The 15,342-nt window shown below is 42.4% G+C and overlaps 1 protein-coding gene across 4 annotated transcripts in view; it reads left to right on the forward strand.

Moving 5' to 3' along the window:
* Positions 1–1,199: 1,199 nt before the first annotated feature.
* Positions 1,200–15,342, forward strand: part of grh (grainy head) — a 142,617-nt gene continuing 128,474 nt past the window's right edge. For 3 of the 4 annotated variants that reach the window (XM_074101601.1, XM_074101604.1, XM_074101603.1), the window contains exons 1-3: positions 1,200–1,371; positions 5,361–5,461; positions 7,312–7,789. In XM_074101601.1, coding sequence (XP_073957702.1) covers positions 5,368–5,461; positions 7,312–7,789 — 572 coding nt within the window. In that variant the 5' untranslated portion in view covers positions 1,200–1,371; positions 5,361–5,367. The remainder of the gene's footprint in view (positions 1,372–5,360; positions 5,462–7,311; positions 7,790–15,342) is intronic. The other variant, XM_074101602.1, reaches the window with a different exon arrangement.

Raw genomic sequence — 15,342 nt, forward strand, 5'->3', positions numbered from 1 at the left:
TTAGGTTCTATGAAAGCTAAAATTATATTTCATATGAAACCAAAAATTATATTCGGTTTAGGTTTTATGCCAATTCTTAGATTTTCATCATTTTCGTATGGTATTTTGGCAGTGGTGACTTTTAAATCGCCCCCCTCGAGGCCGCCACCAACGTTTATCAAGAATTGTCCTTCTTTTCGCAAACGTCAACTTGTTATATGGCTTATATTCTCGACAAAAATTCATGAACTAGGCTTGCACGAGGTAATGTGTGTTGGCGTTGGGATTATTCTCATTCTCATCACAGATCCAGTATGAATGCCGGCTCAATGCCGCGGCTGTAAAGGACAAGGAGGAATTATTATCCATTGGTCATATTTACGACTACCTGGTTAATGGTATGTATTGTAGAGTCGAATGCTCTTTGCTAGACTATGGTCGCTGTTTACGGTTCCACAGTCACCGTCAGGTGATGGGACAATGCAATCCATCAGATGAGATTGCCTGTGTCTGAAATATATATATGCTCTCGTTGCCTATGCTCTAAGAAAATATCTTTGAACAATCTAGGACTTTTCATTTCTTTATTTCTGAAATAATTTTAAGTCACGTTACTAATTGTCTTGGCAATATAATAATAATAATAATAATATAGTAGTTAACAATGATAAGCTAAACTTTCCCACGTCAGAAGATGTTAAAGATATCTCTCCTATATCTCTCTGACAATCTCCGTTAAATCTGCCATAGTGCAAGTGTATTATATATCAATGTTGATACTTTAATAACAGGAGTAGACGTTACATACAAGTCTACAGACCGATAAGGGAAGTTGCGTAAACTTGGGCAATTCCACGCGTCTTGCGGGTCGCAGTTTTGTAACGTAACGGCCGTCGCAGCCTCGCGGCCGCCGCGCCAGCTTCAAGAGCCGGCAGCCTGCCAAACGTCTGTCGATCAATAAATATCCAAAAATTAAGTAACATAATTAGAAATAAAGTATTACGGAAAATAAACATAAACAAATAATATTCCCTCAATAATACCTATTCCTTAATTTCTAAAAAATTCAATCAGAATTCCTACTTAACGAACAGAAAATAAATACAATTAAGATAACAATTTTAGTGTCGAGTCGTAATCGTAAATTACGGCGGTAATTCGCCGCGCACCCTGACCGCGTGGCCGCCTGGACACCGTCCCGGGAGGGTCAGCATGCGTGGAAGATAAATTCGTCGTTTTGGTGCGTGCGGGAGACGGGCGCGGGGGGGCGGCGCGGCGGCGGCCGCGGAGGCTGCGGCGCTCAGAGCACCTGCGCCCGCGCTCCGTAGCGCCGCTCGCCGCGCGCTCAGTCCCCGCGCCCGCGACCCGCGCTGCGCCGCGCCTCCGCCCACGGTACGTACGTCGCGCGTCGGGGCCGGCCGGCCGCGCGCCCGCCACTGCGCGCGCCCGACGCCCGGCGCCCGCGTCGCTGCCCGGCGCCGGCCGGTTTGTCGTACCGTGACGTCACGATACTAGTTTGACATGCGCGTGACGGCCTGCGCCGGGACGCCGCCCCCGACCTCAACGACCAGTGTCATGACGTGTTTGTTCCTCCCCTAAGCTGTCGACGGGGCTCCGCCGCAGCCCGCCGACTATTGACAGGCTTCTTGTCTTAGATACGTTTATAATCGCGAATCTTATAGGTTCTTGTTTTGATTTCGCAATGTTTTGATCGGTGGTGACAGTTTCCAATAAGCTTTCTTATGAGAACATCTCGAATACAAATAATGTTTATTCTTAACTCGAGATAAAAAGGCTGCTATGTCCATGTGTATCGAACGTGTGTGCGTACTTACATAGGTATGTCGGCGCGGCAAGCAATATTTGCACGTGTGTGAGTGAATTACGTTCATTTGTGGTGTGTCGAGCGCGCGTGTGTGCGCGGCGCCGGCGCAGCGGCGAAGCCTTTTTGTATTTTATTTTTCCTCCTGCAGCGAGGCAGCGCCGCGCGGGGCGACTGCCGACTGCACTGATACCTAATGGCAAGGTCGTCGTCTTGGAATTTCATTTCAGAAAGTTAAAGCCATTGAATACCAATTAACATTAAAATCGAAGTGACATGTGATTTCACTTAGTTTACTTTTTGTTTTTTTTTTATTAAAATTTAAAATGAGTTGATCAAAGATAATCAGGATAAAGATGTTATTGGACAACAACACCATACAAACATTAACGCTAAAACGTTGTTCCAAGGCTGACAATAAAATAATTTCATAATAATTAAATAGATCCTTATAAGTAACCACCAACACAACTGGCAGACAAAGAGAATTCGAAATCATGAAAATACAGAATCTGACCGTTTCACGACCGTTTCACTCACACAAAGGGCGCCGTTATATGTCCGTCCCTCTCGCTCGACCACAGCCTCCGCGGCTGGAGCATCGGGCAGCGTTTATCTTTTTATGTATGTAAGAAAGAAGTCCCCGAGGCATGATAATGGGAGTTTTATGCCCATAAAAGGACGAGCGAAAATCGTTTGAGATTTTCACTGTAGGTACATGTTGATATATTTTAAGAAACCTATAAGGATAAAAAAATCTCAGTACCTACTTAGTTGTTTGCGGATTCCGTTTGAGACAGAACGAGTTAGCGATTCAGCGTGTAATCGTGTAGTGTAACAACAAAGCGTGATGTTAGGTGCATGCTGTTGTTGTTTGACAGGCACGTGGTACAATAGTTGGTACCAGTTTGTACCGTACGGCTCCTGAACGAGTTCTGGCCTGCGATCAGGTGCCTCGATACCAGTTCCTCTAACTGGACTTGCATCAGCTGTGGCCTCACCCTGTATTGTTGTGGAACATGAAAAGCAGGGTTCACTTTTAAGTTCACGTTTATGACCGTTCAGCTGTTAATGATAATCGTTAAGGAAACTTGTTCTTGATCGGGATTTGTTTTCAACTTGATTTTGTTAAAAATATACATATATTTTCTTTAAAATTTGAGCTGATATAGCAACCGCAAGCAGCTTGTTAACCTAAGGGAATGTCGGCTAGATATAACATCTATGATTTTAGATTTCTTTGTCGTCAACTCCATTGGCGTATCTATGGTTATTTTTCAGGGGGGCCTGGCCTAGATTTTTGTGTGAAGATCAGTATTATAGAATTTTGAATCGATAGCCCAACATCCTATTTATTTATTTTATTTGACACCACCAATCAATTGACGCACGAGTACCTTATATGAACTGTCAAAACGCGATTCCCCGTAGATTTTGTATGCCAATATTGGCAATATTGCACTGTGACGTCACTCGCAATAGGTTAAGTTTATTTACCTATTGGTGAGTGAATTGAAAATAAATGTGGTATTCAGAGCTTAAGTACCTACCAACCTAAGGTTAAAGTTTATTAGGACCACGTTTTCGATATATTGTTTAATAATTTTAACATAGTTATGGGTATACCTATCGCCAGTGATAGCCGTGTATGTATCCTAGACCTGGCAAATAAGTTGAAAAATATACGGATTTTTAGTTTACATTCCAATTTTATATGGAAAAATGAAATTTGGTAAAGGACTTTAAGTCATAGTTCGTATAGGATCTTTCGCCTGCTTCGGCTTAGGGTTTGACCCCCAACTCAAAAAGTATTTTTACATTCATCATCCCAGCCTATGTAGGCACGTCCCACTGCTGGGCACAGGCCTCCTCTTAGAATGAGAGGGCTTGGATCGTAGCTCTCACGCGGCCCCAGTGCGGATTGGGAAGTTCACACACTCCATTGAATGCTTCGCAGGTTTTTGTAGGTTTCCTCACGATGTTTTTCTTCACCGTTAAGCTTGTGGTAAATGTTAAATGTAATTTCGCACATGAATTTCGAAAAACTTGGAGGTGCGGGCCGGGGTTTGAACCCACGATCCTCTGCTTGAGAGGCCATAGCCCCATAGGTCAAACCACTAGGTAACCACGGCTTTTCAGCTTTAGCTTCAGCTACCTCTAGTCAGTTTGAATAAGTTTGGTATGGATTAGTTTGGATACTGCATAATTCAGTGAACAAAAAGTACAGATAGCAAGAAAACTTGTAAATATTTCCTTTATAGAAACTTATCACACAAATTTTTCGTTAAATTAACGTAAGTGTGCTGCTGTCTTTAAATGTAGGTAATTAATGACTTTACACGAGACATGTTTTACACGAGATTCGCGAACAAGAGAGTTCAACGCGTCAGCGCAGAAGCGCTCTCACGTCATGCTACTGGTACTCGTAGACTGGTATTTAGTTTTAATTATGAGTTTTGAAAAACTTAACTATTTGGGAAAGAGGGGCCTGATTACCCCCAACAGACAAACGAAGAAACAAAGTATACCTCTTTAATAATTAAGATCATGCATTGCTCTATAATTATACATTTTTAGTTTTATGTGAGTTTTATTATTTATAAATTGAAGTATTATCCTGTATTGTATGATAAATAATGATAACAAATAGACACGTACTTAAAATCACAACACAAGATACAACAATATGATAGAAAACAAAATAAATAAAAACTACATAAATATACCTAGCTATAAAAAGAAAACACCATCAAAGAGGCCCTCCTGCGGCATAGACCCCAACACACTGGCGGCATTACCTCTCTATACAGTCAGAGAAATTCGCTGGGAGAGGTAAGCGCCAGCTCTGGGGTCTCCTGAGGTCTCTATCAGCCGGGACGACAAGGCCCCCATGAAGGCCCTCAAGTCAGCAAATATAAATTAAGTATATAAAACTTTGAACATTAAATTATTGTGAAACTCACTCGTATATAAAAATAACCAGAAATAATAATAAATTAAGACGTGAGTTATCCGGCTTTATTTTATTAAATTTAAGCAAGTAAAAGTGAAGAGGGTATAAAATTAAAAATAACTAAAATGGGTATTTATCGACGTAAACAAATTTTCAAAGGGTAGGTATTTTCCAAGTAGCGCTTAATTTGACCCAAGATTCTTAAGAACGCTTATTAATGTGCAGTTTTTTCCTACTATTTTAATCTTTATTGTTAACGCTTACCAATTTTAACATTCGATTGTCGTTATGTGCAACTTGGCTTTTGCCTTTGCCTGACAAGGACAGCCCCTGTTCTTTACTAATGCTTTTGTAAATGTATACACAAATAAAGAGTTAGTCGTTCCGAAACTGAACGTCACACCACTGATCTTTGATAATATGAATTATAAATTATCTTTATATCTTATATTTTTTGTTACACGGGATATAACTGAAGAAAATATATTCATAAATTTAGTCTTACGTTTTTCAATGGAACAAACACGTCATAAGGCCGGTATTTTATATTTTCTTATATTTTTGTTTCCTAACTATATGTACTATAAGTAACCTTCTTGTTAACAGAATATCGATGGTGTCCAAAAATACATTAGTTAGTAAAAGGACGTATACAACATGGAAAATTGCTTCAGAAATTGATGACACTATGCAAACAAACACACACGGTATGTTACTGGTTGGGACGTTCTTCATAATTGAAAGTGGTTTTATCATCATCATCGTATCAAATTTGCATCATTCCATTGTAGGGCACAGAGCCTCCTCTCGCAATAGCTTAAATTTAAATTTTAAGAATCTAAAATTATTAAAGAAGATTTAAACTTACAGAACTGGCATTTCTACTAGTGAATTTTTAATAGTCCCCGTATATGTATGTGTCATCAAATCACTGGCTAATCTCATTTCATTATTGAAGACTACTCAATTAGGAAAGATCCTAATAAAGTAGAAAAAGTGAATTCCGAATATGAGGCCGCTCGCGCGCCCACGGCGACTTTTTGTAGCGATGCTGTCGCGCGTTCGCATAGATACAGTCGCGATGCGGTCGCTAGCTGTGTACCCTCGCACACATAACCACGATTCAGTCGCGATGCAAACGCGCAACTGTCGCGCTTTACCCTCCCTCCCTTCACACCCTCCCTCCGTTCTCTCCATGATGTCGTCCGAAACCGTCGCGCGTTTGCATCGATACAGTCGCGATGCTGTAGCGCGCCAGTAGCGCGTTGGCAATGCGGCTAACGCGCGTTAGTAGCGATGCTGTCGAGCATTAACAAAACGCGCGACCGCATCGCTACAAAAAGTCGCCATGGGCGAGGGCCCTGAAAGTTGAAAAAACTTCATTCATATTTTCAGTCTCTAATTCAACCTTTACACGGCAACTGAGACAAATATTTCTTAGTTTTTGATTATGGATGTAAAACCTAAGAATCACGTTTATGATTTTGAAAATAACGTCGTTTCATTCAAAATTTCATCACTGCTTCACACATTTAGGAGTTCATTTAAAAACAAATCAACGCCATTGCTATCTTCGCACTACTCGCACAGTATTCCATCCACGCACCATCTAAATCTTAATGTAGCTTTATACCATAAGAATAAGTATGTACAAGTATGTGGTATGTTATACTTGTACTATTACTTATTCTGTGTTTATACTGGCAATAATAGCCAGCATATTGTTTTTGGGTAGGTTTCGGCGTGGAGAGTAAGACAGCCGGTGAAATTACTGGCACGTGAGGTATCCCATCTTAGGCCTCTAGGTTTGCAACGCGTCTGCAATACCCCTGGTGTTGCAGATGTTTATGGGCGGTGGTGATCTCTTACCATCAGGAGACCCATTTGCTCGTTTGCCATCCAGTCAAATAAAAAATAAAAAATAAATAAATAAGTATTTGAGGCAAGCTGAAAACTCGTTCTGGCAAAGTTACCCGAGTAAATAACATGCCTTGTTTATTTTTTAAATATTTTAATATTACATTTTTAATATATATAAACTCTAGATTGCTTTATTTTTTACAAATTTAAGGGTTGATTTAGTCTCTACACTCCCCAACAAGATCTACAGTTCTGTTTTAGGGTATTATAGGAGAGGTATAGCACAAGTTTTTAGCTGGCGTCAAATACCTTCCCAATAATGTTAGTTAACCAGCTCTCCTGTTGTTAGCGCAGTAGCGTAGCGAGGTAACCTATACCTCTGTGCAAAAAGAAATTGGGCCCTAAAGTTTTTGCAAGTTTTAAACAGTAGAAATACAAAATTTCAAAAGTTTGGGAAATAAAAAGAACCAACTTAAAAATAAAAACATAAAAATAACTAAAATAACGGCTAAGTGCGAGTTGGACTCCATGCAACTAGTCTTAACAGAGCCCCTCTCCTAAGCAAAATGTATGGAGTGTGGGGTCATTTTAGTTGGATACTGAAAACGAAAAAAAAAAACCGGCTTCACCGCCTAGTCTTCTGAAAGCTATGCCACTATTTAAGCGTCGTCACGTCACCAGAATGTGTAATTTCCAGAATTGTCGGGAGTACCGCGTGACGGCCCCGGCATGTCGTCGCCGGCGCGCTCCGTGTCGCCGCGCTCGCCGCGTGCGCACACGCTCGCCACCATGACGCCGGTGCAAGCGCATGACTACTACCCGCACAAAGTCGAGCTCGACTCCGACGACGGCTATCCAGACTCTTACCGCCACTCCCCTCATCACCACCAACTACCCGCCTACGCCCCGGACAACAAAACCCCGGTACAACCCGACGTTTACGACCAAACCATGGAGTCTATAGACGAGAAAACGCCCATAGATCTCATCTACGAAGACGAGAAGCAGACTGTTATTTATACGACTACCCCTGATCAGAAAAGAGTTGAGATGATTAGTGGGAACTTGGAGGAAGTGGAGGGGGTGTCGGTGGTGGTGGGGGGCGCGCCCGGCACCGTGCTCGTGCTGGCCGACCACGTCGTCGACGAGCTCGGGCAGGTCATCACTATACCCAGGTAAGTCACACATTTATACCGTCATATTAGTGATGTGCCGGATCTTAAAAGATCCAAATAAATACAATTAGTGTTATGATATGCAGATTCGGATTCGGACTATTAGTGTAATGTTCTCTAAAGATTGGTTTTTGGAGTCTTTTTGTATTTTTTATTTTAACTCCTCGCTATGATGTCGCTAGTGTCGCTGCTTAAGTGGCTAAGAAAGGAAAGAGCAGGCTGAAATGTGCATGGGAGAAATTTGTGTCTAGACTCCTGTCCAGTGGTGACATAGGGGTATAGCACAGGGGTACGCAGCACGGAATGCTGAGGACCTGCGTTCGATTCCCAGCGTATTTGTATTTTCGTTGTAATGTTCTCTGTTTGTACTACCTGATTTCTGTATGGCCTACTAATGTTCAATTAAAATACATTCTATCTATTTACAATTATAATATGTAGGTATATATATATATATATATATATATATATATATATATATATATATATAATCAGAATCTCGGAAACGGCTCCAACGATTTCGATGAAATTTGGTAGGGGTTTTCGGGGATGACAAATCGATCTAGCTTGGTGTTATCTCAGGGAAAACAAATCGAGTTTTAGCCCGAGCAAAGCTCGGTCACTCAGGTACTTGTATTGTATACGGCTTATTTTATCAGTGCCAATTAGGTACTATGATCATTAGTGTTTAGACGGATGTAGATTATTAGTGTCTATATATCCGCGGATATGGATATGTATGTGGATCATAAGTGTCTGTATATGGTCTGTATACATAGATCCGCGGATATGAGTACCGAACTCAACAGCCAGCGCCGATTTGTGTGACCTTTAACTAACAGTTGACGACGTCAAATTTTCAAGATTTGCATTTTAAATGCCTCAAGAGAGATATCTGTGTTGTGGCGTCCCCACACTATACAACGTATTTACTAACTTACCTACTTAATACTTACCTACTTGGTGACTTTAATTGCTACTTAACCGAATTAGTGGATATACTAAAAATACGCATATCCGGCACATCACTAGATTCTTTTCATAATTCAGTGTATTGACTAGAGATGTGCCGATCATGACTTTGGCCGACTAGCCGACTAGCCGATTAGTCGGTTGTAAAGAAGCCGACTAATCGGCCGACTAGTCGGCCAAACCGATCACAGCTTCGGAGATTTCCGTGACGCTTTGTTAACCAGCTGATTTGGGCGCTAGTCGCAACCGAGGCCTGTAAGCGTCTCGGAACCTGTTTATTTTATTTTATTCGTATTATTTTATTTCTAGATTTTTGCTTTTGTATCTAACAAAGAGGCGTTTTTGTGAAAAAAATATTGTGTGAAAATAATGCCTACTATTATTGTTCATTAAAGTGAAAGAGCTAAAAAAATAATTAAAATTTAATCATGTCAAAAAGAACGGCATCCGAAAAGGCTATAGAACCGTAGACCACATACATGCGTTGCGGCAGGTTATACAGAAGACCGAAGAGTATAACCTCCCCCTTTGCCTTGCATTTGTAAACTACGAGAAAGCCTTCGATTCGATCGAGACTTGGGCTGTGCTGCAGGCTCTCCAGCGGTGCCAAGTTGACTACCGGTATATCGAAGTGTTGAAGTGTCTGTACGAAAATGCCACTATGTCCGTCCGACTACCGGACTAGAGCACGACGCCTATTCCTCTGCAGCGGGGAGTCAGACAAGGAGATGTGATTGTGATTTCTCCGAAACTGTTCACTGCTGCACTGGAGGATTGATTTTAAGATTCTGAACTGGGAAGGACAAGGCATCAACATTAATGGCGAGTACTTGAATCCCCTTCGATTCGCCGTCGATATTGTAGTCATGGCTGAGAGACCATGGAGGACTTCAGTACTATGCTCGCCGACCTCAGCAGTTTCCGACCGAGTTGGCCTGAAAATAAACATAGACAAGACGTAAGTCATGTCTAATGTTGTGCCAAATTCCGTAATAGTCGGAGGCTCTGCGCTCGAAGTTGTTGACCACTATGTATACCTGAGACAAACGGTCCAGATAGGTACATCCAATTTCGAGAAAGAGATCACTCGTCGAATCCGACTCGGCTGGGCAGCGTTCGGGAAGCTTCGCAGTGTCTTTTCTTCTAAATTATCGCAGTGTTTGAAGTCAGTCTTTGACCAATGTGTGTTGCCGTGATGACTTAGGTCGTGGTTATCTGAGACGTGGTCGCTAACGATAGGCCTGATGAGGAAGCTCAAAGTCACTCAGTGGGCTATGGAGAGGGCTATGCACGTAGTAAAACTAAGGTTACCGACATAGCCCGAAGAATTGCGAAACTGAAGTGGCAGTGGGCAGGGCACATTGCTCGCAGAACTGATGGCCGATAGGGTCAGAAGGTTCACGAATGGCGCCCGCGGACCGGGAGACGAGGTGTCGGTAGGCCTCCAACAAGATGGAGCGACGACCCGGTTAAGATCGCGGGATCGCGTTGGATGCGGAAAGCACAAGACCGGTCTGAGTGGAGAGCCTTGGAGAAGGCAGCCAGCAGTGGACGTCTTTCGGCTGACATGTGTCTCGTGTAAGGATTTTTTGAACAATTAGACAATGATTCCTGTAAAGTCAAGTAGGTATAACTAATGACAAAATATTAATTCTCGTGTGGGCAAGGAAAAACAGTAAATACTACAAAAATTAACAGATTAAGGTTTTTATATAATGTAGTTCCCTCTCTGTGTACCAATACCTACATGAAAATAAATATTTTATTGAAATATACGTACAAAGTAAGAAGCCGGATAGTCGGCGCTTTTTGCCGACTATTCGCCGACTAGTCGCCGACTACGAAAGTGGCCGGATAGTCGGCTTTCCCGACTAGTCGGCGACTAGTCGGCACATCTCTAGTATTGACTTACGAGTATTCGTACCTTATACCAGTGGTCAGAAAAAGGTTATGGCACATATGGTGGGACCAGTGTAGCCTTCAGTGTTTCGAACGCTGTAATTACTCTCCTGAGAGCGACATTTTGGTACTAGAATAGGAACATGAATAAAGTAGTATTAACTTACGTCTGCCGAGTTGAAAATCATACCTCATACTGGAATCGTTTGCTACAAGTAAGATTGAGTTAACTGAAGGAACCTGTAAATGTAAAGGACACTACCCTTGTTAAGGATTGTTATAGGAATTTTCGATCCGGGCCCTATAATTACGAAGTGCAAAATTAGAAATTCGTATCTTGCCGTCCCGCTGACACTTATATAATTCAAAACGAGAGTGAGAGGGACGGTACGATACGAACTTCGATTTTCGCATTTCGTAGTAGCCCCCCAGAATCTTATTATGTCTTTGACGTCATTTTGAACTTCTTCCGCGACAATCTTCCTCAGAGGTGGGGTGTTCAGTTCAACTTGCTTGCAATAGGTACTCTGTAATAAGTAATATAAAGACATGAAGGTTCCACTGGTTAGACACTCAGAATTGCGTATTAATTTTGTGAAAAAGACGTCACTTTGCGTTTGTGCAGTGACGTTCATTGCGTTGATCTTTCCTTGTTCAATTAATGATGTAGGTATATGCAAGATGCAATGAATTTACGGCTTCAAGTTTGAATTCTAAGTGGAATTTGCATATCAACGAAATTATAAGTGAGAACATGTTACAAATTGGAAAAACATTGTAAGGATTTGGTAAAATTGTATACCTAGTTATTCTCCTGCAATGGAAATATTCTTCCCAGGGTTTGCTGTTCACTGTATAAACCTTTTTAACTGAACCAATGAATTACAAAAAAGCCGTGGTGGCTTAGTGATTTGACCTATAGCTATGGCGTCTCAAGCAGAGGATCGTGGGTTCAAATCTGAGCTCGCACTTCTGAGTTTCTCAAAATTTATGTGCGAAATTACTTTTGAAATTGTGCTACGAACTTTACGGTGAAGAAAAACATCTTGAGGAAACCTGCGAAGCAATTCGATGGCATGTGTGAAGTTCCCAATCCGCACTGGGCCCGCGTGGTAACTACGGCTCAAGCCCTCTCATCCTGGGAGGAGATCTGTGCCCAGTAGTGAGACGTATATAGGCAGGGATGATGATGATGATGAATTGACCCAAAACTCTCATTCCTGGGACGATAGTAAAGTGGTAACTGGATAGTGCGGCGGCGTGGGCTGATGGCCGATGGGATGATCACTGTGTCTTTTGGACCATGATGCAACTTTTATTTAATGTAAGTCAGCCGCTAAAGAGAAGGCCGTTATTGACCAACATGCCTCTGCGATCATAACGAATATATTATATATATTATTTGTTTGTTTTTATTAAGAGCTACTCATTTATTTCATAACTACTATCGATAGTTGTTTTACTAATTATACTAAAACGGTCTTCGACATGCATATTGGACGCAGTTGAATTTGACAAGAACTTTATTGAACGATTTTTTTCAACATAGAATTTTAGTACTCGTAGAACGAAAGAAAAACATAAAGCCTACAAAATTAAATGTAGGTATTATGTGTTTTGAGTGCTTATTTGATTCATTGCGTATAGACCATTCAATGAAGAATTAACTTTTAAGGTACCCACAAACCCAGAAACGGCTATATTTACCACATTTTTATAGTGCGTTATCAAATTTCGTATAAAAAAAGATTAACTCTAAATAGCCGCGGTCACGTCGTATTTTATTGCCTAGATTTATGAGACGGCATCGAAATATCGCGTTGCCAGGTGTCTTAACAGATTCAAGATGGGAAATTCCATCTCGGACACAACGGAGTAGGTATAAAGCGGAATAAAAACTTTAATTTATTGCTAAGTTATTTAAGCTGTTGCAGCTAATGTACGTTGAAAATAGTGATAATTAGCTGGTACACTAATGAATTAAAGTTGTACCCTTTGTCGTCCTAAAATAAGTGTAAGGCTGGTTGGAAGTTTGTTTGTTTTTTTATAAGCTTTGTTGTACAAAAAGAAAATATAAAAAGAAAAAAAAAGTTTATCTCGCTTCATTATCCAGTCATACGAGTATTTTGTAGATAGTTAGTCCATTATTTAGTATCTGGACGTTATCTATTATTTCTGCTAGTTTTCAAAACAGTCAACCATGAACTTCTCTAGATTATTTGATCTATTTGGAAAATAATTGTACAAACAAAATTCAAAACTTATGAGATTAGTATTAAAATTGTAAGGAAAGCTCTTTATGATAATTAATTCGCGGGAAAGCGGGACAGCAAATGTGGTTGAGGAAATACTTTAGGTATAATAATGTTTTCGTCAGACATTATCATCATGTCAGCGAAAGACGTCCACTGCTGGACATAGGCCTCCCCCAAGGCTCTCCACTCAGACCGGTCTTGTGCTTTCCGCATCCACCGCGATCCCGCGATCTTAACCAAGTCGTCGCTCCATCTTGTTGGAGGCCTACCGACAGCTCGTCTCCCGGTCCGCGGACGCCATTCGAGAACCTTCTGGCCCCATCGGCCATCCGTCCTGCGAGCAATGTGCCCCGCCCACTGCCACTTTAGTTTCGCAATTCTTCGGGCTATGTCGGTAACCTTAGTTTCTACTGCGGATATCATCATTTCTATTCTATCCGCAGAGAAACCCCGAGCATAGCCCTCTCCATAGCCCTCTGAGTGACTTTGAGTTTTCTCATGAGGCCCATCGTTAGCGCCCACGTCTCAGATCCGTATGTCATCACTGGCAACACACACTGGTCAAAGACTTTTGACTTCAAACACTGCGGTAATTTGGACGAAAAGACACTACGAAGCTTCCCGAACGCTGCCCAGCCGAGTCGGATTCGACGAGTGATCTCTTTCTCAAAGTTGGACCTACCTAACTGGACCGTTTGTCCCAGGTATACATAGTCGTCAACAACTTCGAGCGCAGAGTCTCCGACTATTACGGGAGTTGGTACAACATGGACATTAGACATGACTTTCGTCTTGTCCATGTTCATTTTCAGGCCAACTCGGTCGAAAACTCTACTGAGGTCAGCGAGCATAGCACCGAGGTCCTCCATGGTCTCAGCCATGACTACAATGTCGTCGGCGAATCGAAGATGAGTGAAATACTCGCCATTAATGTTGATGCCTCGTCCTTTCCAGTCCAAAACCTTAAAAGCATCCTCCAATGCAGCGGTGAACAGTTTCGGAGAGATCACATCTCCTTGTCTGACTCCCCGCTGCAGAGGAGGCTTCGTGCTCTGATCCTGTAATCGGACGGACATAGTGGCGTTTTCGTACAGACACTCAACACTTCGATATACCGATAGTCAACTTGGCACCGCTGGAGAGCCTGCAGCACAGCCCAAGTCTCGATCGAATCGAAGGCTTTCTCGTAGTCCACAAATGCTAGGCAAAGGGGGAGGTTATACTCTTCAGTCTTCTGTATAACCTGCCGCAGCGCATGTATGTGGTCTACGGTACTATAGCCTTTTCGGAAGCCGGCTTGTTCGGGAGGCTGGAAGTCGTCAAGCCTGCGTGTGAGACGGTTTGTGATGACCCTGGAAAATAGCTTGTAAACATGGCTCAGAAGTGAGATGGGTCTATAGTTCTTCAGCAAGGTGTTATCACCTTTTTTGAAGAAGAGCACCACCACACTTCTGTTCCATGCTTTCGGCGTTCTCCCTTGGTGAAGGACGGAACTAAACAGCGTCTGAAGGCCCTTAAGGACTGGTCTACCACCCGCCTTCAGGAGTTCGGCTGTAATTCCGTCGTCACCCGGGGCTTTGCCATTCTTAAGCTGCTTTGAGGGCCATACTAATCTCGTACAGGCTGACGTCCGGGATGTCTTCGGTATAGTGTCGGGTTAATCTAGCCCTCGGGTCTTTAGCTAGATTTTCGACAGGTGTTCGGTTGTTGTCGTGTATAGCTGTCCATAAAACCTCTCAACTTCCTCCAACAGCTCAGGTTTGGATGAAACGATTCTGCCGTCGTCGGTCTTGAGCTTCATCAACTGGCTTTGACCAACAGACAGATCCCTGGTAAACACCTTAGAGCCCCTGTTACGCTCAATAGCCTCTTCAATACTGGTAGTATTAAATCGGCGTACATCGCGCTTCAGAGACTTTGAGATCTGTCTGTTGAGCTGCCGATAACAGAACAAGCGTCACCAGAAGACTGCAAAATCATCTCACGCCTCACCTCCATGAGCCTAAGGGTGGAATCCGAAAGCCTTTTGGTTCTAGTACGGCGGGTCTTGAAGAACTTAGACCCGACCATATGGACAGCTTCCACAAACCCGTCGTTGTAATCGTCCACCTCGCTACCTAGGCATTCGAAACGATTTTGAAGTTCGAGCTGAAAGCTCTCGGGGTTTTGGAGCTGAGCAGGTTCTGGGCGGAGCGTAGATTTCATCAGTCGAGACTTTCAAGCTTGAACTGGATATTCAATGAGCCTCGTACCATACGGTGATCACTCCCGGTTTTAAACGCACTGATCACGGAGACATCATTGAATATGTGCTTTTTTCGTCGACATGATAAAATCTATCTCATTCCTCGTAACACCCATCAGGGCTCATCCAGGTCCACTTCCTATGCTTCACGTTTCCTGGAAGAAGGAGTTCATCATATAGAG

Source organism: Choristoneura fumiferana, chromosome 18, assembly GCF_025370935.1.
Source record: "Choristoneura fumiferana chromosome 18, NRCan_CFum_1, whole genome shotgun sequence".
In the NCBI taxonomy this organism is placed as follows: Eukaryota; Metazoa; Arthropoda; class Insecta; order Lepidoptera; family Tortricidae; genus Choristoneura; species Choristoneura fumiferana.